This window comes from Vulpes vulpes, unplaced genomic scaffold (assembly GCF_048418805.1).
Source record: "Vulpes vulpes isolate BD-2025 unplaced genomic scaffold, VulVul3 u000000644, whole genome shotgun sequence".
NCBI lineage: Eukaryota > Metazoa > Chordata > Mammalia > Carnivora > Canidae > Vulpes > Vulpes vulpes.
Window position 1 is genome coordinate 1,430,432 of NW_027325787.1, and position 23,653 is coordinate 1,454,084.

The following is a 23,653-nucleotide window of genomic DNA, read 5'->3' on the forward strand; positions in this document are numbered from 1 at the left end:
CTATTTTCAGGTTAGCTGACCAACAATTTTAATTCCACCTGCAATTTTAATTCTCATCTGTCATGTAACCCAATGTATTCACAGGTTCTGAGGATTAGGATGTCAGCATTTTGGGGTGGCCACCCTTCTGCCTACTGCAGGCTCTATTCACTCCTTCGCACACTACAGAACAACTTCTACCTTCATGATACCACCACAGACTGAGGTTAAAAACAACCTCATGTCATTAGTCAATGGATGCTTTTTAGTTCTGGCATTATTTGGCTTTTCAGCTGCACTTTGCAAACCAAGAGAAAGATTTCAAGGAAAGCAAAATGAGACTGGGGAACTATTCCTGTGGGCCTAGCTGAAATGGACCTTCAAATAGCTGAAATAATACCCCCAAATGGCTGTGTTAACACCACTTAATTTGGGCTAGTCTGTTACGCAGAAAAGGCTAATGGAAACATCAGTAAGTTGAAGATCATGCTTGTAACCAAGGGACTTGCTCAAAGTCACTCCAAGATTTAAAAGCCCCACATGATTTGACCTCACAACCATGCTGCACAGGACTCTTCCCACTGGGTTCACACTGACCTTCTGTAGCCCTCTTACTGCTGTGTCCTGTCTTCAGACTATCACACAGGTTGGTGGAGCCCTGTGCCTGGAATGTTCTTCCCTATCCCTTCTGTTCCTCATCTACCTTCTATTCTTCCTCTTAAATTACACTTAAGATGTCACTTTTCTGGGAAGGTCTTGCCTGACAACCCCAACTAGACCTACATGTTTTCATTACGTGCTTTCATCAGTGCCTTCTACATTTCCTTCCAACTACTTATTTCAATTAATTACTTGTGTACTAACTTATTTAATGTCTTTCCCCCTTTTAGATTACAAGGCTCTGAGGTCAAGAATCTTGTCTAGGTGGTTTGCTACTATTTCTAAGCACTGGGCACACAGTAAGCAGGCACAATTTTTAGCATGAATGAAGAGTTTTAGAACTGACAATATCTTGAAGGAGTTCACCTCTTGTACTATCGGGGCCAATATCCCAGAGTCCTCCAGGAAACCCATAGAGTGAACTTGAAGAATTTGAACCCACAGAACATCTCTCATATGAGCCATCATGTATTCTTCTACTTTCAAGTCCTGTAAGGGCACCTGTGCTTCTAAAGTGGCTCGGTATTAGGCCCATGGACTATGGAGGAAAAGGCTTCACCCAGAAGTTCAGGTGAAGTTTATGTCTAGAAACTTATGGTTTCTTCGTTATGGTCCTAAAGACTGCCACCAAATGTGAAACAATTCTAATACTGTAGCACATTATGTCCTTGTAGAAAATGATTAAAAATTGCAATGTTGGGATCCCTGGAGGGCTCAGTGGTTTAGCACCTGCCTTTGGCCCAGGGTGCGATCCTGGAGTCCTGGGATCGAGTCCCGCATCGGGCTCCTGGCATGGAGCCTGCTTCTCCCTCCTCCTGTGTCTCTGCCTCTCTCTCTCTATGTCTATCATGAATGAATGAATGAATGAATGAATGAATGAATGAATGAATGAATAAATAAATCTTTAAAAAAATTGCAATGTTGAATTCTAGTTCCCTTTTTTTAAGAAATATCTTTTTCTCTGAGCACCTGGGTGGCTCAGTTGGTTAAGTATCCGACTCTTAGTTTCAACTCAGGTCATGATCTCAGGGTTGTGAGATTGAGCCTCAAGTCGGGTTCTGCACTGGGTTTGGAGCCTACTTGGAATTGTTTCTCCCCCTCTTCTTCTGCACTCCCCCCTCCCACATGCTTGTTTTCTCTCTCTCCAAAATAAAAAATAAAATAAAAAATCTTTTTCTCTATTTTTTAAATTTAAATTCAATTAGCCAACATATACTAAATCATTAGTTTCAGATGCAGTTTTCAATGATTCATCAGTTCCATGTAACACCCAGTTTTTCTCTATTTTACTAACATGATGTTCCTTTAGGTCAATTTTTTTTTCATATGAGGGATGCAATTTATGTCTTATTTCAATGACATTTGATTTACACAGATATTTACTAATATCAAGTAGATTTTTTATTTTGTTGTTGTAAGGTTACCCCATCTTCAATCATATTTCCTTCTTGGATTTAAAATAACACACTGTATGTTATGTGTGTGTGTGTGTGTGTGTGTGTGTGTGTGTGTACAGGAAAGTGGGTGGAGATGGAAGAGAGAAATTTAGCCTTTAAGCAAATAAATTTATTTTTTAAAGCAATGAATTAATCGTTAGAAGCTGAACTGGATATCCCCACAAAATTTCCAGGATTCCAGCAACTCCCCAAATCAAAATTATTCACATAGTTCAGGAAGGATGGGGCTCTCACTAACAATACTGTATTGTATATTTGAAAGTTGCTAAGAGAGTAGATCTTAAAAGCTCTCATAAAAAAAAATATCAACTATGTGAGGTGATAATGTTAACTAAATTCACTGTGGTAATCATTTTGCAACATACAAACGTCAAATCATTATGTTGTGCATCTTGAACTAATAATGTTATGTGTCAACTATATTTCAATTAGGCTGGGAAAATATATCATGGGATTAACATGAAACTAAATAACATCTGCTCTCAATCACAATTATTACTGTCTACATATTATTTAATTATTTCCATTTCAAAACAAAACAATAGGTATTTAAAGTCACTTCTAAGTATTTGCCACAACTTTTCTATTCACACTATGAGTATCACTGTTGAGAAGTCATGCTCTAAGAGAATTAAGAACACGGAACAAATTCACTTCGTTGAGAAGGAACATACATTGTTAGTTGGTAGAGGACAGTTTCAGCAGCTCAAGACCTCTGCATCTGACTTGACTTACTGTTGAATCCAGAACACTCTCCACTGTTCTTAGGTTATGTGCTTCTACTAAGAGGTGGAGAAACTGAAATTCACTTGAGATACTGAGTGTGATGAGTCCTCAAATGTTACTGAAGATTCAGAAATGACCTACATAGCACTATTTTCCACTGAGGATGAAAAAAAAGATAACCATGGAAAGAGTTGGGTCAACTTTTTAAGGCTATGTTTTGTTTATGCAATCTTAGAGAAATCAGCTGGCAGAAGGGGAAGCAAAATGAACAGACAAGAAAGGTGAAATCTGCTTTCAAAGAAAGATCTGTTAGTTCTGCTTTCACTCTCCAAAGACCTACTTATTTCTAGTAATACTCTGACCTCTAGTCATCTAACCTTCCTTAAGAATTATTTATTTCGAGAGAAAGAGAGTGAGAGAGAGAGAGAACAAGCAGAAGGACCAGAGGTAGAGAGACTTAAGCAGGCTCCACGCCCAGCATAGAGCCCAGTGTGGGACTCGATCTCACCACCCTGAGATCATGACCTGAGCTGAAATCAGGAGTCGACGCTCAACTGACTAAGCCACCCAGGTACCCCTCTAAACTTTTTAATCTCAAATTCTCTGATTTGGCATTTCTCTCTCATGTTTCTTCTTAGGGTGGCAAGTTCCAAAGGGCTCACTGCTTTTAGTCCCATGCCTGCCCTTCCCCCCTTACTCTCACCATGCACTATTACTTGGCCTTCCTTTATCTTGTTTTCCTACAGATTTTTCTCTTCCTTCAGATTGGCCTCAAACATGTTAACTCCTACACATTCCAGTTCTCATTTCCACCTACTCTCCCTCCTCCAGGCCACCCAAATCTCTCTTGATTATGCCTCATCTTGTCTTGTATCTCAAGTACAGTCTTAACACAATGTACCACACACACCTGAAAATAATTTCTTTTTAACGTCATGCCACAGTCATCTTAGTTATTTTTTCTTTTAGTTTTAGCTCAATATTCTAATAGCACCTCCTTGTGACTGCATTCTAGCTTATCCAAATTGTTACAAAGTTCTAAGACATCTCTATCTACTGTGAATCAGTCATATTTACTCCAAAGCAAGGCACCCCCTTCAGGTACCATTTTACTACTGACTACAATGTATCACAATCCACTCCAACTCTTACCACCTCAGCAACATCCTCACCTTGTAAATTTTGAGATGATATTAATATTCAAAAGTAAAACTTTAATGCTTTAAATACCTTTAATTCATATTGAAAGGATGACTCACAGTGACAGAACTGTCTACAAGGCTGGGGTGGCACTCATTATTAACGATGCTCCTTGGCACCACCTTTATAAAACACTTTGGGACTTGCTTCTTCTGTCTTCTTTAGTGTTTTAATTCCACTGATAAATCTGGTAGTTTACACAGTCAAAAATCAGTTGGAATTTTGACAAAATTACCACTAACAGATCAGAGAACACCAAAAGAAAGATTGTTTTTATAGATTATTTCCCACATAGAAGTCCCTCCCACTGTTAAAAATGAATACAAGTTTTGAGAGAGAGAAAGAGAGAACAGATGAAAATATCTGTACATTTCTTATTGTAACCAGAGAGAGGTACAGAAAATGTTATAAAAGAAAGTATGGTCTGCATGTCATAAGACTTGAGAAAGGCTGAAAAATGTATATAAAGGAGAAAACCCATTAAATCCTTATGATGCCACTAGATATAAATTACAACAGAGCCTAAGAGGATATAATAGTGTAGAATTAAAAAAAAAAAAAAACCAGAAATGTGACTCCTAACCCATGGGTTTACAGGAGCAGCCAACAAATTACAGCCCATAGGAGAAGTCTAGTCACTGCTCCTGGGCCCTGGGTTAGAAGACCACAGAAACCACAGAAATGAATGGAAGGCAATGGCAATTAAAGAAAGTGTGTTGTAGGAAACAATGGTACACACTCAGTTCTGATAGGAAAACTGTACTCCGTAGCTGGCAAATGTCAAAGGTAAGCATTTGTCAAGATAATACTGACATTATAATAATTTTATCATTTGGAGAAGCTGGCATCAATTAGGCAAACGTTATCCTAATGGAACAACACTGGTCAAGAAATCCCCATGAATCCTAGAAGGAGTGTGGTAGTAACTAGACATGAATCCCACATCTGCTTGCAAAGAGCAACCAGAATGATCATAAATCCCATAACCTGTTCCTTCAGCAAAACTGAGACAAAACCAAGCAGCGTGCTGTGGGCAGGCTGAGAAAGAACAGGGCAGGATACAAGAACTGCGGGAGGCTAAGAAAGTGCAGTGAGACAGTAGGGTATAAAATCAACATACAAAGACTATCAGCTCTCAGCTAGAAGATATGGTGGAAGGGAAACCCCACATACAACAGCTATACATTGACAGAATATCTAAGATTAACTTAAATTTGGGTAGGAGGAAAAGGACAAAATACTCCCAAAGGTCTCAGAAGTAGATTTTAACAAATAAGATTTACCACGTTCTTAACACAGGAATAACTAGTGTCATAAAAATGTCAATTCTCTCTAATATTTTTTTAGGTTTATTTATTTGAAAGAGAGGGAATATGAGTGGGTGGGGCAGAGGGAGAGAGATTCTCAAGCAGAATCTGTGCTGAGTGTAGAGCCCAACACAGGGCTCAATCTCATGACCCTAAGATCATGACCCGAGCCAAAACCAGGAGTCCAATGCTTAACCTACTGCATCACCCAAGTGCCCCTCCCTAAATTTTTTTAAAAAATTATAACAATCCCAGGGCACATGTTAAGTGTTAAGTGTTGGACTCTTGGTTTCGGCTCATGTTGTGATCTCAGGGTCATGAGATCCACCCCACGTTCAGCTCTGCTTTGTGCATGGAGCCTGCTTAGGATTCTCTCTCTCCCTCTCCCTCTGCCCACCCCACCTTGCACACACACACTCACTCTCTCTCTCAAAAAAATCAAATCAAATCAAAACACCCTAACAAACTCCCCTTACCCTAGAACTATACAATTTGATTCTAAAGTTCTTGTTAATAAATAAACAAACATGATGCCCCCCCAAAAGGTTCTCAAAAATAAGAGCAATAAAAGATAAGGGGGACTAGCCTTGCAAGGTATTAAAGCACCCTGTAGAACTCTGATAAACTAAAACAGTATGATTATGGCAGATGATTCAACAAACCAAACTCAACAAAGTATCAAGAAACAGACCCTACTATATATGAGAATTTAAAATATGAGAAAGGCAGAGCCTCAAGTCAGTGTAAACTTGGGACTTTTCACTAAGTGGTGCTGGGAAAACTAGGAGCCATTTGAAAAATATTAGGTTGGATACAATTTTATGTTCCCATGTATCAAAATACTTTATGCAAAAAATAAAACTATATGAGCACTGGGAAAAAATACTGGTGAACTCTTTTATAACCTCAAAGTTGAGAAGATCTTTCATGGCTTATGACTGAAAATCCATAAGCCATAAAAACAGTTTCAAAAGAAATTTCACTACACATAAATTTAAATGTTTTACATGGTAAAACCATCATAAAGTAAAGAGACAAATAGAAAGCAGGGAAATTTTTATAATGATATTGCAAATGGTTACTCTAACAGCTCCTCGAAAATTAAGAAACAAAAATATAGCCAAAGGCTGCAAATAAATAATTCTCAAGAAAAAAAAAAGACCTTTTAAACTCAAGCAGAGATATTCACCCTCACTAAGAAAAAGAATGCATGTTAGCCTTACAGGGAGCCGCCACTCTTCATCCATGGGACAGGTAAATAAATATCTGCAAGTTTTACAATGCTGCGTGGAAGTACAATTGCTGGCAGGAGTGTAAAATGGTACAACTCCAATGGAAAGATCGTGCAAAATACAGATTTAGTCATCCCCTTCCAGGAATCAAGCCTATAGTTTTTTCCTCTGCAAGTGGGAAATGATATGTGCATGTAATACCCAAAGCAACAACAACAACAAAAAGATTAGAACTAGCTCTCCCATTTCTTTTTTTTTTTTTTTAATTTCTTTTTATTGGAGTTCAAGTTGCCAACATATAGCAAGCTCTCCCATTTCTAATAGGGAGCTGGTCATGCACACTATGGAACACAGAATGGCTTACTACGAAGCAATAAAAAAGAACAAGAACTTTACAAACTTGTGCAGCCTGAGCTCTAGGATACCCTGCTAAGTGAAAGAAAAAAAAAAAAAAGAACATTCAGAACAGGAAGCAGAGCAAGCTACCTCTGCTTATGACTGACGGGAGTCGGTGTCAGGTACTCTGAAATATAGCCCCATTTGAGTTAGCTTCTTAACGTCTTACTTTGAATACTGACAGGTAAAGGGAGTGATTCTTGCCTTTCCATTAGAAACTATCTCAGGGTAACCAAGGAATGACAGTGGATGACAGAAAGCTGTACTTGACAAAAAAAAAGAAAGAAAGAAAAGAAAAAACTCCAGCCAATAAATATAGAAGAAATGATAGATTTAGAAAATCACCATTTTGCGACTCATAATTAAAGAGCTGGTTTAAGCAAGTAATTATCAAGTGTTAATTGTTAAAGCCATGAAGTGTCAAAACATCACACAAGTTATTTTCACTCCTAAGGGAAAAACATAGCCCTGTTATAAGGGGAGCAGACTGTCATCTCTGTAATTCAGTCTTCGCATTACTAACAACCAGATAATAGGTTTCTCCTGACATGATACAGTATGAAACATGCAACATCACCTATGATTTATTCTAGCTAAAACCTTTAATGTCAATCTAGCAAGACTAGATTTAACTTCCCAATTACTAGAATTCAGCAGAGAGAGAGGGATGAGCTAACAGATACTACAGGATATTTTCTCAGACCAATATAAAAAAGGGAGTGCTCCAGATTAAGAAACATTAAGGAGGGGATCCCTGGGTGGCGCAGCGGTTTGGCGCCTGCCTTTGGCCCAGGGCGCGATCCTGGAAACCCGGGATCGAATCCCACATCGGGCTCCCGGTGCATGGAGCCTGCTTCTCCCTCTGCCTGTGTCTCTGCCTCTCTCTCTCAATCTGTGACTATCATAAATAAATAAAAATTAAAAAAAAAAAAAAAAAAAAAAGAAACATTAAGGAAGTGCATGTTACAGCCAAGTGTATGTTTCTGGACTGGACCAGGGTTTGGACAAATCAGCTGTAAAGGATACTATATGACAATTAGTGAAAAGTGAATATGGACCTATGTGGTAGATGGCCACAAATATTTGCAGTCCCCTCACCAGGAAGTGAAGTCTTTGGCAAGGATGTGGTGAAAAGGGAACCCTCATGCACTGTTGGTGGGAATATAAACTGGTGCAGCCACTGTGGAAGACAGTATGGAGGTTCCTCAAAAAATTAAAAACAGAGGGGTGTCTTGTCAGGTTCATTCAGTAGAGCATGCGGCCCTTGATCTTGGGGTTGTGAGTCTGGGCTCCACACTGGGTGTGGAGCTCACTTAAAAAAAATATTAAAAAAAAAAATAAAAAACACAAGTACTATATGATCCAGCAACTCTACTTCTGGGTATTTATCTGAAGAAGACAAAAACGCTAACTCAAAAAGTTATCTGCACCCTCATGTTCACCGCAGCATTACTTACAATAGCCAAGATACGGAAACAAGTATCCATTAGCGAGTGAATGGATAAAGAAAATGTGGTATATGAATATACAGTGGAGTATTAGTCATATAAAAGAATGAAAGTGTGTCATTTGTGACAACATGGATGGACCCTGAGGTCATTACACTAAGTGAAATAAATTAGACAGAGATGAGTATCATATGATATCATTCATATGTGGAATCCTTAAAGTGACACACAAAAAAAAAAAAAACAAAACCAAGCCTGTAAGTATAGAGAACAGTTAGGTGGCTGCCAGAGACAAAGGTGGGGGGAGGGAGGTGACATGGGTGAAGGGAGACAAAAGGTACAAACTTTCAGTTGTAAGATAAGTAAGTCATGGAGATGTAATGCACAGCACAGCAACTATAGGTAACAGCGCTGTATGGTACATTTGAAACTTGCTAAGAGGTTAAATCTTCAAAGTTCTCATCATAACAACAAAATTCTGTAACTATGTGGGTGAGGGACATTAACTAGATTTACAGTGATAATCATTTTGTAATACCTACAAACATCAAATCATTATGTTATATACCTAAGACCAACATAATGCCTTATGTCTAGAATATCTTAATTAAAAAAAAAAAAAAGCTAAAAAACTTAAAAATCCTAGCAAAGTCTATTTCTCTGCCACTGAATCTGGGCTGGTCTTGTGTTAGAGGTGAGTCTGTGTGAGTTCCAGAGCCTGGCCAGAGGAGGGATTGTAGCCTCTATCTTTGCCCTCTTGGCAGCCTTCTTGAGGCTTTGTGAGCTGCCCTGAGGCTGCCATGCTCTGAAGAAGTTGATCTATTGCCCTGGAGGATGAGAGGCCACGAGGAGAAGAGAGGTGCCCCAAACAACAGCCAGCACCAACTTTCAGACATGAGAGTCAAACCATGTTGGTGCTTTGAGCCCAGCCAACTCTTCAGCTAGCTGAGCACCACATGAGCATGCCTGAACCAAATAGCAGAGATCTGCCCAGCCAGCACACAAAACTATGAAAAAGTAGATTGTAGAGTGGTTTGTTGTGAGCAGTAGATAACTGGTACCATTGGGTATTAAATGAAATGCGAGTTTATTAACCAGGAAAGGCAGACATCATTAACTGAAAAAAACATTGGTTACAAACAGTAGGTACAAGACAACCTCATTTGATAAAATGTACAAAGCACACAGACACACAGATTCAGAAGGATATATACTAAGTAATAACTGCTACATAACGAGGTAGTGAAAATGTTTTTATTTATTGCTTTTCCATACTATCTGTATGCATAGATGTGCTTTTGTAGTAATAAATGGTTTTAAAAAGATATCATGTTTTTTTAAAAGGTCTATAACGTTTAATTATTCTTCAGACAAAAAGGTCAGCTGGGTCCCTGAAGAGCTCCACATGAAAATTCTTGCTATTAACCTCTAATAGTACACAAAACTGGAGAAAGTCAGTTAATCAATAAACTTCAGACACAGTTCTGGGCTGAATTGTGTCCCCACCCCACCCCCAAAGGAATGTACTGAAGCCCTAACCCCTTGTACCTTAGAATGTGACTGTACTTAGGGATTGGATCTTTAAAGGTAATTAAATTACTTTTATAAAAAGAGACCATGAAGGGTGGGCCCTCGTCCAATCTGACTGGTATCCTTCTAAGAGTCTGAGTGAACAGCACCACCAGTTTGTGTGATGCACAGAGGCAGGCCATCTGCCGGCCACGGAGAGAGGCCTGGAGCAGACATGTTCCTCGTGGCCCTCAGAGGAAACCAACCCTGCCAGCGCCTTGGTCAGGGACTTCCAGCCACCAGCACCGTGAGGAAATAAAATCTGTTGTTTCAGTCACCCAGTCTGTGGTATTTTGTGATGGGAGTTGGGGCAGACTAAGACAAGGACTATGGGTGTAGCACAATATTTGGAAAACTGACCTCCGCATTCTAAGCACCACAAACTGAATCATAATGGCAGTTTTCAATAAAGTCTTGTTTTAGATTCTGAAAAGTTTTGTCTTTCAAGTCGAAACATGCATGAACAGAAATGTTAAATATATCTATGCAGAGAGGAAGTAGAGGGCATGCTTTCCAAATGTACTGTGTCACTCACGATGGAGCCAATGTGCTATTCTAGTCCATATTCTACTCTTGAGCTGGCAAGAGTAGAGCTGTTTATTTATGGGCCACTGACAAAGAACAAAATTCATGGAGAACCAACAGCTAAAAAGCAACACTATTAAAAACTATTCTTTTTAAATCAAATACAAAATATTCCATTCATCTAAAGTTACAAACATGATTTACAAAAACTATACTATTTATAATAAGCAGTAAGAAGAGAAAAAAAAAAGGTTGAGTAGAGTTCTGATAAGAAAACAGGAAGAAGAGAGAGGAGAGGGGAGAGAAAAGTCGTGTGATGTGCAGAGTCTGGGATGGTGGGTTCTTGCTACTTCTGGCTTCTATCACTTGTGTGATCTTAGGCACATGATTTAACTTTTATGAGCTGATTCACTGTAAAGGGAGAAGCCTGGGCAAGATAATTATTTCTCACAACCAGTCTTCATGGACTTCCTAAAGCTTCCCTGGAAATTCTTATAGGGCAGGGATAGAAATAAACTGGTAAGGCCTGGTGCCCTTGAGCTCAGGTTCAGGCTATGGTACTCATTTCTGTTTGTTTTCCATTTGAATGTTTGTGTTTTTACTCAGGATAAGAGTTGTGCTGCTGGAATATTTGAAACCATTGTATTAAATTGCTCTACTCTCTTACAACTGGGTAAAAATATTCCAGGAATACATATTTAAGAATGAGTAAAGAACATAGGTGAGCAGATACACACAAGAGGCAGATGATGATGATGATGATGTTAATGGGGGCTGTGACAGGCAGGGGAAGGTGTGACCTCTATGTAATAGATTTAGAATTGTTAGTTGATACTAAGCATTGCAAACTGAACCTGAAGTATAACTTCATGACTAAAAAAGTGAATGCAATTTTAGGTATCATTAATGAAAGTCTAATTTCCAAAATGCACTCAATAAAATTGCCAAATATATTTAAGAATCTGTTGGTCCTAGCAATAATCAAAGAATATAGGCAGTACTGTTTGGCAGACTTCAAAATATGTCACACCTAAGTTTCAACCTTCAGTCTTACATTTACACAAGATACATAACTTTAGGAAATACAGTCTCTAGGACCTTCAACATCACTGAGGGACTCTAGCAGCACTGTTGTGAGGGTTAGTAATCATCATGGATAATACTTAGCACAGTACTGGTATACCATAGGCAATCAAGAAATAGCTAATGCTTACAGAGCACTATGTGAAATTCTAGCCCATCTAATCCTCAGAAAAGTTCGATAACTAGGAGATGGTAATACATAAATGCAAATTATCACAAGAATGTAATTAAAATTATAAGAAATGAAATAGTCAATGACAGAGTACAATATTAGCAGCACCAGAAAAGCAAAACATCTCTAAGAACAGAAGTCTTTCTTTTTTATTTTTCCCAGGTACTGAATTCCATAAATATCCCTTTGTCAGCCCAAACCTAGACATTCCTGAGAACTCCTAAAGCAGAGACTGCAGCTTCACCATTCAGCACTTCACAGTTAAGTGGAAGCACACTGCCCAGGGAAGCAGACACTCCTAATGACCCAAGTATTTCTTAGGGTTAATAAAGGAATGTGGAATAGACGTATATAAATTCCTTCAGGTTGGGAAGTCCCAAATCCAAAGCAATTCATGGTGTCCTAGGAATTGTCACCACAAAGAGAAGAAGGAGTGTCAGAACACTTTATTTCTTCTAAGTCTGAAGTTTGCTGCCCTTTGAGTTCCTTGCAACTCAAGACCCAAGAAACAGTGTTCCTGTTAAAAGTCTAATGATGATGGACACTTACCTAAAATGAGATGAAGTTTGGTTTCTGTCTGGAAAGCGTAGTGCAAGGTCACTAAAAACGGCGACTGCCTGATGTGCTCCAGGACTTGCCGCTCGGTCCTCGTATGCTCTGTGGTTTTGGCCTTTTGCACGATTGTGGCCTTTTTCAAGACTTTCATGGCATACAACTTTCCAGCATCGTGACCACTGATTTTACGAACTAGAAAGACCTTCCCATAAGCTGAAAATGAAAAGAAAAAATAGAAACAATTAAAATACCACACAGAACAGTAATTTATTGAAACTTAAAAGTTAAAATGCACAACAAACAAACATTCTTTGGATGAAAAAATATCTTCATTGCTGTCCCAGATAATTCTTTCATAGGGGCGCCTGGGTGGCTCAGTCTGTTAAGCATCTGTCTTTGGCTCAGGACATGATCTTAGGATCCTGAGACAGGGCTTTGTGTTGGGCTCCCTGCTCAGTGAGGAGTCTGCTTCTCTCTCTGTTCCTCACCTCCACTCGTGCTTGTTCTTTCTTGCAAAAAAATAAATAAAATCTTTTTTAAAAGAATTATTTCATAGATTTCTTCAATTTTATGCCAAATATATTTCTAGGTTTCTAAATCTTGGCATTTATCTAACCACTGCTGACAAAGTTATATGTTACTGGTATTCTCTCAATATTTTTAGCTGTAGGAAACTAGCTGTTATTATGCTCAATTAACCACAACCCAATTCTGGAGCAACTAGGACATTTTAGACATATAAAATTTCTAGGTCTTGCTATTGATGTAAACAAGTGAAAACAGTTCTTAACAAGAATCTCATATATTTGAATCAAGCACTTCAAGTATCCCTCTATACTTATTGAGAAATCTAAAGGAACATAAGCTGACATTATAGAAACAAAAGAGATCTTCAAATTTAAAAAGTATTAAAAATATTCTAACCGGCAAGCAATCCTGACAGAGGCCCCTTTCCATCTCTGGACACTAAGGCACCAAGCCACTCTGGGGCTCAGTTGAGCCAGTCCTGTGTGTGGTGTCACTCCCCCAAGTGGTGGAACTGGAACGAGCACGGTGCTCCTTGATCAGAGCAGGTGTGCCTGGCTGCTTGCCTAGAGAAAGGGGGAGGGGGAAGAAGAGGGGGAAGAAGAGGGGCAGGCAACGACCCTGGGAGGAAAGAGGCAGGTTCCCAGTTCCTCTCTATGGAGCTGGATTGGGTAAGCCCAGTCCCACTCGGCGGTTCAGCACTTTAGCCAGCCCATCATTCTGGAGTCGATCTGTGCCCTGACTCAGGGCAGTGCATCCCTGCACTTTGCCTACACCTTCACAAGCCACACATGATTGTGTGTGCATCCACTCACCAGTGAGAGCTTTGAGGGACGGGCTCTGTACCCTCTGTGTTACTCAGGTCAGTCCATCAGGAAGTCAATTAGGACCAACACACCATATACACACACATACGGATTGGAGAAGGCTGTAATACTCCTGAGGAAGAAAATCAATACCTCCTAAGGAACTTGTCTATGCCACCCTCTGTGCTAAACACATTCCACATGTTGGCTCACTGAATCCTCGGGATGGCCAGTGAAGGTGGTCCTTTTAGTAATTCCACTTTATGGATAAGGGAATGGGCTCAAGGAACTTTAGGAACCGGCTAGAAGCCTTGAGTAAGATGTTGGCAGGACTGATTCAAGCTTCAGAGAACCATGCTTTTTACCAAAAATGAATTTTAATAAAATGATTCTTCACAAATACCGGTCTTCACAAGACTGGATGACCTGGATTTTAGTAAAATCATTACCATGAACATACTAAACACATTCTAGAATACAGAAAAAGTTCACAAAAGGCCTGTGTCTTATCTCACTGTTAATAAAATAATTAGAGATGGAGATTTTAGTGAGGTAGAAGTGAACCAAAAAAAGAAAATGACAACTTTCAGAACCTAACAAATTAACCTGAAAGCTCATCCATTAGAAGCACTGAAAGGAAACTGGAAAATATTCTAACTAACTGTGCTGTATCTACCAGAGTCAGTCATTATATCAACTTGGGAGGAAGTGAAGTCCTCTAGAGGTATGGGGCTCTTGTGTTCCCTACAGTGTATACACGGCACCTGCCCTGAATTGCTGTTCTCTGAGATTCCCATCTCCAGAATGCTCTTTAGAAACTGTTATCCATACATCCTCTCCAACAAAGAAAATCTTCCTACATCATCACTGGAAGATGGCTGCTCAGCTTATTTGTAGCTAGTCTCCCAGCTAGTCTTCCAGTAAGTGTTGACCATGAGGCAGACAGAATGCAGGGTGTTAGCACCTGACATCTGAAACCTTGTGAGATACTTTAGAGGTCTATTAACCCATTCCATTCTTACAGTGCCCCTGTAAGTAAGTGAGGAGGATTACCCCATTTCACAGATGGAAAAAGTGAAGCATAGAAGAACATACTTGCCCGCCTAGCTCTGTACCCACACTCTGAGCTAAGCTCCATCTGCCTCCCTTCAGTGAATGACCTCATAGGTAAATAAATAAGTCAGACATTAAATAAAAGTGACAAAAGTGGTTAGGTGTTTTATTGGTGGAATGGACACAGTGCTATTAACTTTTAAGAGACAAAAGTCTTATAAAGCAGCCGATTTTATTGATGGGGAGGGGAGATGGAAATATTAGAAAATGTTCCTTAGATTGAGTGGAAACAGGCCTTTCTATATTTATCTGTTGGTCCTTCCTTTTTTTTTTAGATTTTATTTATTTATTCATGAGAGACACACAGAGAGAGAGAGGCAGAGACATAGGCAGAGGGAGAAGCAGTCTCCATGCAGGGAACCCGACATAGGACTTGATCCCGGGACTCCAGGATCACGCCCTGGGCCAAAGGCAGGCGCTAAACCACTGAGCCACCCAGGGATCCCCTCTGTTGGTCCTTCTACACTCTCTGGCCTTACAAAAAAGAGTATTACCCTTCTTCTATCATTTTTTAAATATTTAAAAATGCTATCATGCCATCTCACCTACGCAAAATGTCCTTATTTCATAAACCGATCTTAAAGTATATGATTTTGAGACTTCTCACCACTAGGAGGTTCCACTGATGTGCTCTGTGAGTTATAAGTATTTTTTCTTTGATTTCTTTCCTGTTACTTTAAAAATATGTTGTATTACGCTCTCCACATACATACCAGCAGAGGATAATAATGGATATGGTCAAATAATATAAAATTATCCTATTGCTACATTACACACTAGCTGTCAAATAATAAACAGTCATCTTCTTTGCCATGTGATGATATCCAGAAGCTTACCAATAACATAAGCTAAAAGTCTAAATATATCCTGCCAATACAATTACTTTCTCATCTATCAGAAAATGTCATGGGGGAAAATGTGATAAAGCTTACAAATCTTCTGTTTTTGCTTTTATAATTGCCATGATTAACTACAGCTACAGTACTTTTATCACAGAGTAAGTGCCAAAGATGCTTTTTGTCAACAAAATTCAAGAAGTGCCTTATAACATTCCAAATAACAAATATTTCAGACAAACAAGATCTTATGAGTTGGCTGCCTAACTAGGCAACATAGTTGTCTCCAAACAGCCTTGTTTTTGAAGCACCCGTAAGCTCCTTATCACACTGCAAGGCGGAAGAAAACACAGTTGCTATTGGAGAGACTTTACAGAAGCCACCCTCCCTGGGTGAGCTGGTTTGCAGATTAGTACAGAGGGAGAAAGTAAAGCAGTCCTTCTGCTGAATAGTACCATCCTCTCCAGAACCATGAGGGGCCACTAAACCTGGAATCGATGGCAGCATTATATCCTTTCGGTTTGTAACCAGATGAATGACTCTAGTGCAGTCAGCTCCTGGCTCTCATCCCTTATGTGTGTGCTGACGTCATTAAAGAATTCCAATTCTGAAAGCATCTTTTGGAAACTGGAATGGCTACCAATGGTGAAAGCTCCTTTGGCCATAAAAAATAAACAACAGTACTTCCTGCTCAGATGGAGCCCCTAAAATGGATGTTTGGCAACACATGTGGATTTGCTGCTTTGGTAAAGAGATGAGCTTCCTGCTTTAGCGTGACTCTAACATACATACCAACACGCAATGGTTTCAAATGCTTTATTAGCAATCCTCACAGTAGTCTTGTGTACTGCTGTGCATCTTCACGATTTCATCAGCACAGGGCCTTTTCAAGAAACTCTTAAAAAGTGAAGAAATTAGAGCAAAGGCATGGAATTCACTGGTTATGGTGTTTGATGGAGAGGCAGAAGTTCTCCTTACTTTGAGATTGAGGGAAAGTCAGTTCTATGTATTTTTTAAATATTTTATTTATTTGACACAGAGAGAGAGCGAGAGCGAGAGAGAGAGTGGCACAAGCAGATGGGGCAGCAGGCAGAGGGAGAAGCAGGCTCCCTGACATGGGACTCCATCATGAGACTCAGGTCCTGGGATCATGATCTAAGCCGAAGGCAGGCATTTAACCAACTGAGCCACCCAGGCACCTGGGAAAGCCAATTCTAAGAATACAGGACAAGAAGGATTAATTCCTGACTCAGCTTGATAGATATCTGTGATCATAAGAATGAAATAAATGCTTCAATTCTAGGCCCTGGAGACATCATTTTGGGTTCTGCTGAAGACCTACATGCTCTGCTAGCTAAGCAGCCATCTCAGAGGGGAGAACTAGATCAAGACACATCAGTCAACTTCTCCAAAGCTGGAGGAAGAGTTCCACAGCTCAGAGGAAAACAACAGCTATCTTATGAAGGTTACTTCTGTTCAAACTGAAATGTGCATTTAGAATTCTGTCCTAGCTGACACAGTCAACACGATGTTGGCAAACCTTGTTGACGATGATCTTGATGGCTTGAGGATAAAGCAAATAATGTAAAATGAACTAAAACCAAGAACTGTGGGGAAATGTCTAGTTCCTTGGCGTAGGTCTCAGTTTGCTTTTCCAATGCAGGGATCTTATTCCACTTGCCACAATTACCATTATGAATCAGGTTTTTAGCGCTTGTCGTAATAAAGAAAAGCTAAAACTGACTGACAGTTTTAAAACAAGATGACATTCATGCTGCTGTATCAAAAGCCACTGCACAATTTCAACTACTTTTTCAAGCTAAACAAAAGCAGCCTTCTAGCTGAAATTTATTTTGGGCACAATTAAACTGATCTTTTCACTTTATTTGTAAGATGTGAATTCATTAAAAATTTTTAGGAAGCAGCATTTAATCTTTGTATTAAAATGATAATGAGCTCAAAATGTGTTAAAAAATATTTTTACAGCCTGTAAAAGCAATCACTTTACAAGGCCATAAGATCAAATGCATGCAAAATTCGCATCTGTTTACACACATTATTCTGAAGGAAGAGGTTAAGAACCATTGTTCTAGAAGGTCTCTGGTTTATTTCATTACACTGTTCACCTAGCACATGCTGCTCTCACTGGGATCCAAATGGCTCCATCACGGTTTCCTGTCACTCAAACTTTTACTAATGCTATTTAAAACTGTGTACATTATACACACTGCTTATCAGCCATGCCACACTTTGGGTTCATACCAAACTTGTAGCAGAAACTACTCTACTTGAGCCATGGCTTTAAAAAAAACATACACGGCAAGAATTCTTAGTGACTTCCACTTAAACAACTGACACCTCCCCTTCCCTTGGTCCAACACACTGCGGCACCTTGACTGCTTCATCCATGTGCTTCTGTCTCCATGCAGCTCGGCTATCTGCTTCATACCACTCACGGATACGCGTGGCCTCAGCCATTTACTCCTGTTGTATATGTTACAGTTATTATGTAATTTAACTACATATTACATAAACCACTGAAATGTAAATGTGAAAGAAATGAGAAAAATGAGGTTGAATACTTTGGAAGAACTACATAAAAGCAAGACACTTAAAAAAAAAAGAGCTGCTGCAAAGCTAGGTGTGGGTGGAACACTATAAAAGGCTTGGGGGAAAATTGTGGAAATCTAGCAGGATTTTGTACTCAGAGTACTTAAAATGCGTCTGGTTCTCACTCCACTTTGAAGAATCCGAAACTTAATTTTAGATGATGCACCACAAGTGTGGTTTGCACAAAATAAACTATTGTTTAAGAAATTATTCTCAAAGAAAAGGTCCTGTGCTTACATTCTAAAACTGGTAAGTGAATAGATATTTATCTTTTTTAAGTGAAAATAATATGTTCAAAGTATTTATATATACCCTTTTAAAGTGATTTTCCACTTTAACCAACTTTTTTTTGATTAACCACAAGTACCAATCATGTCATATGAGAAAGGATTGTGTTCATCACTGCTGGAACCCAGCTCTGGGACTCTCCTCCTTCTAGATTACTGGAATCTGGAAGGGGGACCTGGCCATCAACCACACTGACTATGCCTCCCAGCTTACTTTCATCTTCAAACTGGTAAACACAGCTTTTGTGCTGCCATCTGAATTGTTGATAAAAATTTAACCCTTCTGGCTCAAATCAGTTGTTTTCCAACTGCCCTTAAGATAAGGAGAATCCTTAATATAATTAAATTTTCTGGCTTCTACCTACCTTTCTCCACCTTCTCACCACCTCATTTAGCAGACTCCTTCAGACAGCCAACCTTTTCTGACAACCTAGACTAGCACAATTCCTCTAATTTTATGTTCTCATGACACGATGCATTCTTTGTCACAGAGATGATCAGAAACATGATTTTTCATTTATTTGTATGATTGCTTCATTGTCTAACTTCCACTGGACTGTAAATTCCACAAAACCACACTGATTTTACTCACTTTGTATCATTAAGCAAGTAACTCCAGCTGCCACATCATGGAAACTCAAATAATGCTGAGTACATGAAAAAAATGAACAAACAAGCTAGGGAACAGGTAAGACCGCAGAAAGAGCTCTATAGTATATAGGCAAATACCTTCTTTTCAGTTGGTAATTTTGATCTAGAGTTGAAGCTAAGTCTTTAACAAAAGAAACCAGTAATGCAGATCTGTAGTGCAGAGCTGACTCTTTCCCTCTGAGGAAGGGACAGTGAGCTTTCATTTTCATTCTAATGTGGGTATTAAATACAATTCCGGGCAACATTCCCTGGTGAAAGTGAACTCAGGAAACTTAGATGCCACCATTCAAGAGCAGGAAAATGTCCTAACATAGTGACATCCATATATGGCCACTGTTTTGTAATCTGCCACAACCACTTAAGAACGAATTACAATGCTTGGCCCGATTCCTTTTCTCAAATATAATTTAACTTGAGGAAAAATTTCTGTCTTTCCACATGTGATATGTCCTGGGCACTGACTATCAGGCCACCTAACTTCCCTCCTCCCTGTGGAACTTCCTTCACCCCAAGACAGCAATGTCAGAAATGGAACCAAGCAAGAAATACATTTGTGGAATTCTGAATTTCCCTTGTCCTGCCCTTGGAAATTAGCATCCTTGTCAACAGGCGAGCCAAATGTATACAATGAGTAGCACTAGAGTGGTATATATGAAACCGCAGTAAAACCGGCATCATCAGTCTCAGAGAAGTAGCTTCACTTCAGTGTTTACTGAAGCACAATTATCCACAATAAACACACGCTCACAGGGAAATGGTGAAACTGAATAACCATAATTTAGTACTTCTAAAGATTCATCTGAAACATCTGATCAATTAGACCTTAGAATCAAAAAGAAACATTATTGGGGTGCTTGGGTGGCTCATTCGGTCAAGTGTCTGACTCTTGGTTTCAGCTCAGGCCATGATCTCAGGATCATGAGATCGAGCCCTATGTCAGTGTCAGGCTCCATGCTCAGGGAGGAGTCTACTTGAGATATTCTCTCTCTCTCTCTCTTTCTCCCGCTGCCTGAGCTTGCTTGCTCTCACTCTCTCTCTGGGAAAAAAAAAAAAAAAAAAAAAAAAGATAACAGTGTCTTAATTTCCTCAGGGATAGTAATAGTTCCTACATAATAAGGTGTGGGGGTTAAATAAATTAATATAAGCATCCTGGCAGATAACACACACTATGTAAATGTTGGTGGAAAAAGTGTGTGTGTGTTTGTGCGCACACGTGCATGTGTTTGTTTATAAGTCTATATACATAACATGAATACACATACTGATTTTTGCAATATAAAAGTGTGCCTATTTCATCCTATAGGTAATAGCCAGAAGAGTTTGAGAACTGCTGTTCTCAATGAATTTAAATGCCTTTGCTTTAAAAAGAAACTTATGTAAGTCACGGAGTTTTCTGTTCACCCCTACCTATTGGTAACCTCAGAAGGTAAATGTAAGACTTGGTTACAGTGCCTGTCTCACCCAGATGTCTGTGACATCCACACTTCGCTTCTCTTTTATACAGCTTTCACTTTGTCTTTTTTTTTTTTTAAGGCTCTCTTTTTTATCTGTCTTTGAAACTATACAACTAAGTATTTCAATATAATTTTAAAAGACAAAAAGAGTTTGAGCCATTTAATGTAACTATTTTTTTAATTTGCCACTGTTTTGATTTATAAAATTAAGAACACCCAAAATTTCTAAAATTAATGAAGATAGACTGATGAAAATAGATTATTTGTCTAACATGTAAGGAAAAGCTATGAACCCAAAACATGATTAAATAAATAGATGTTAAAGGTAAACAGAAGAGATACAGTGAAAGCACACAAAATCATAAGCAGTAATTTTTACAAAAGATACCGAGGTAGGCCATTTGTTGGGGCATTTATACCCTGCAGAAGATCCATAATAAAGAGGATCTGGAAGAGACATAGTAAAAGTGTCAGCACTCTAGATTTAATCCAATTGTAGTTTTTAAGTTAACCAGGGCCATTTCACCCATTTGCTGAACTCCTCAAGGGTCAGAAAAGCTGTACATCTGAATCAGGAAAACAAATCAGTACATTTTTTCATGGCTGGTGAACAGCTTCAACAAGAGTATGCACAAAGGCTGAAAGTAAAAATTGTCACAGGATTAACTATCTGCAGGTATCATTTATGCATACTGCATTAGCTTGAGTAATTAAAGAGTAATCGTATATTAATCTTACAGATTAGCACTTTTTAAGTTTCAGAGAAAGCACTAAGACACTACATGCATTAAACTAGTTCATAATTGCATATATGTCAGTGGGTATGGCCAACTCCTGACTACCTTCATATGGATGACCCATTTAAATCATAGGCCATTTCTCTTTTTTTTTTTTTTTTTTAAAGATTTTATCACTTTGAGAGAGAGAACACAAGCAGGGAGGAGAGTCAGAGGGAGAGAGAGAAGCAGGGAGCCCAATGCAGGACTCGACCCCAGGGCCCTGGGATATGACTTGAGCCAAAGGTGGACACTTAACCCACTGAGCCACCCAGGTGTCCCAGGCTGTTTGTTACCTCTGATGCCAAATGACTTGAAAACCAAAGATTTTGGTCCAATAAGAAAGAAGAAAAAGCTACAAAGGAAACCATGTCCAACTGTGAGGTCTAGACTTGGAAATGATCACCCAAGGATGTGATTACCAGAGAATCTCACTAAAAGAAAAACATATAAAAACAAGTAAATAAGAATGCCTAAGAAGAACATCCATAAATCATTCTCTCTATACCTCAACCACAAGCCATGTGCCTAGCTACATAGTTATGTCTTAATGGCTGGTGTCAATGACCATCTGCAGCAGATTCGAATGGGCTCTCCCAGGCCACACGTTTAGGCTGGGGTACCCACCCCCCAGGTGCTAACAGCCCACAGCTGCCTCCTCCTGCCTCTGGAGAAAGGTCGAAGACAGAAGTCACAACATCTCCTGGGAGGTCACATTCTGTCATCCCTACCTTGCCCCCACCCAAGCAGCTATGGTCAACGACTACCACAGGTACAAAGGCTTGCCTCCTCACTTTGGCTCCAAAACTTCCCATGGGTTCAGGCTGAATCTAGACCCCAGCTAGCACCACATGATGCTCAGGTTCTTCCCCTGCTCCTCCTGCTTCCCTCTCATCTGAGAGCATTCCTGCAATAAATCACAGGCACCTAAATCCCTGTCTGGGCTCTGCTTCTAGCGAACATGACCTATGACAGCATCAGTAATAAATCAAGTTGAATTTACACTAGGGAGACAATGTCAACCAACGTCTTCATATGGAATCATTTTATGATCATGGCATAAAACACTACAAACATTTAACCTCTGAGATTTCCATAAACACTGTAGGTTTACACTGAAGCACAAGGTAGAATGGATATACACAAATGCAGAATTATAAACTTTTTTGCATAACAATTGACAATTTAATGAATGCATGCTTTGAAAAGTACTATTTTAATAGGAATACTTCCCAAACACTTAAGAGAATAAAATGACAAAGGATGACTAAGTCATCATACTTTATAAAACAGTTGTCTACCTGATTTCCACCAAAGTTGTTCCCCTCTACCCTATCACCAAAAAGTAGCTGTGTCTTTAAATTACCTAGTGCAATTTTCAGCACCCTCTAGTGGCAAATTACCCAAGAGAAATAGAAATGTCTCATTTAATAAGTAGTGTTTCTGAAAACTCTGCAGTAAAAATTCAAAATAAAAATAGAAAAGGCTGTCCCATCAGGGATGATTTTTCAGAGTCTGGGATGATGAGTAAAGAACTATCAGAGTCACCATTTGGAGGCTGGCACTTATGATTGCAAAAAGTAACCAAAGATAGGTTTCTCTACTGGATAAATAAGTATTTCCATGGAACAGCCTGCAAGATTTGCTATTGATTAATGACCAAAAAAAAAAAAAAAAATCCACATGACAAGGAAAAAGTGACCTAATAAAAGCACCGGGGACTGAGGCAGACACAAATGGTTGTTGCTCATGAGACACTCCTGGTGGCAAGGCATTTTGAATTTCTATCTTCTGCCAGTACTCATTCCAAGGTTTCATAAGCACCCCTAACTCCCACATGTTCAAGGGTCATCTAAAAGATGAACCAATGCTATTTCCTGCTTGGAAGTATCACTCTCAAGAGTAATGTTAGAGACAAGGGGATAAGTTATATACTTCCTAAACTATTACTATACTTCATGCTGTTGTGAGCTACGGAGATTGGGCGGGAAAACAGAGTTGGACAAATATGTAGGGATGATCCCAGGAGCTTACAATCAAGAAGAGAAAGCAGGTATGAAGGAAAATTCAGAGAACCACTCAGTGCTCTATTCTCTGCAAAGGACTTTCAATATCCCCTTCAGAGATGAATCAATCTGAGCAGGATTTAGGCAGGCAGAAGAGAAGAGGAGCACCAGGGTTATGGGATCAAGATAAAGCAGAGCATCAGAATACGGGAAAGTATGTGTGTAACTGTAGGAGAGTAAAGAAAAGGTAAGCAGACTAGAAAGTAGGTAGAACATTGGG

At 39.3% G+C, this 23,653-nt stretch overlaps 1 protein-coding gene across 4 annotated transcripts in view; it reads right to left on the minus strand.

The window, feature by feature from the left end:
- RPS6KA5 (ribosomal protein S6 kinase A5) overlaps positions 1-23,653 on the minus strand; it is a 170,364-nt gene that overhangs the window by 88,365 nt on the left and 58,346 nt on the right. For 3 of the 4 annotated variants that reach the window (XM_025982535.2, XM_072745577.1, XM_072745576.1), the window contains exon 3: positions 12,304-12,522. In XM_025982535.2, the coding sequence (XP_025838320.1) occupies positions 12,304-12,522 (219 nt within the window). Of the gene's footprint in view, positions 1-12,303; positions 12,523-23,653 lie in introns of those variants that run through there. The other variant, XM_072745578.1, reaches the window with a different exon arrangement.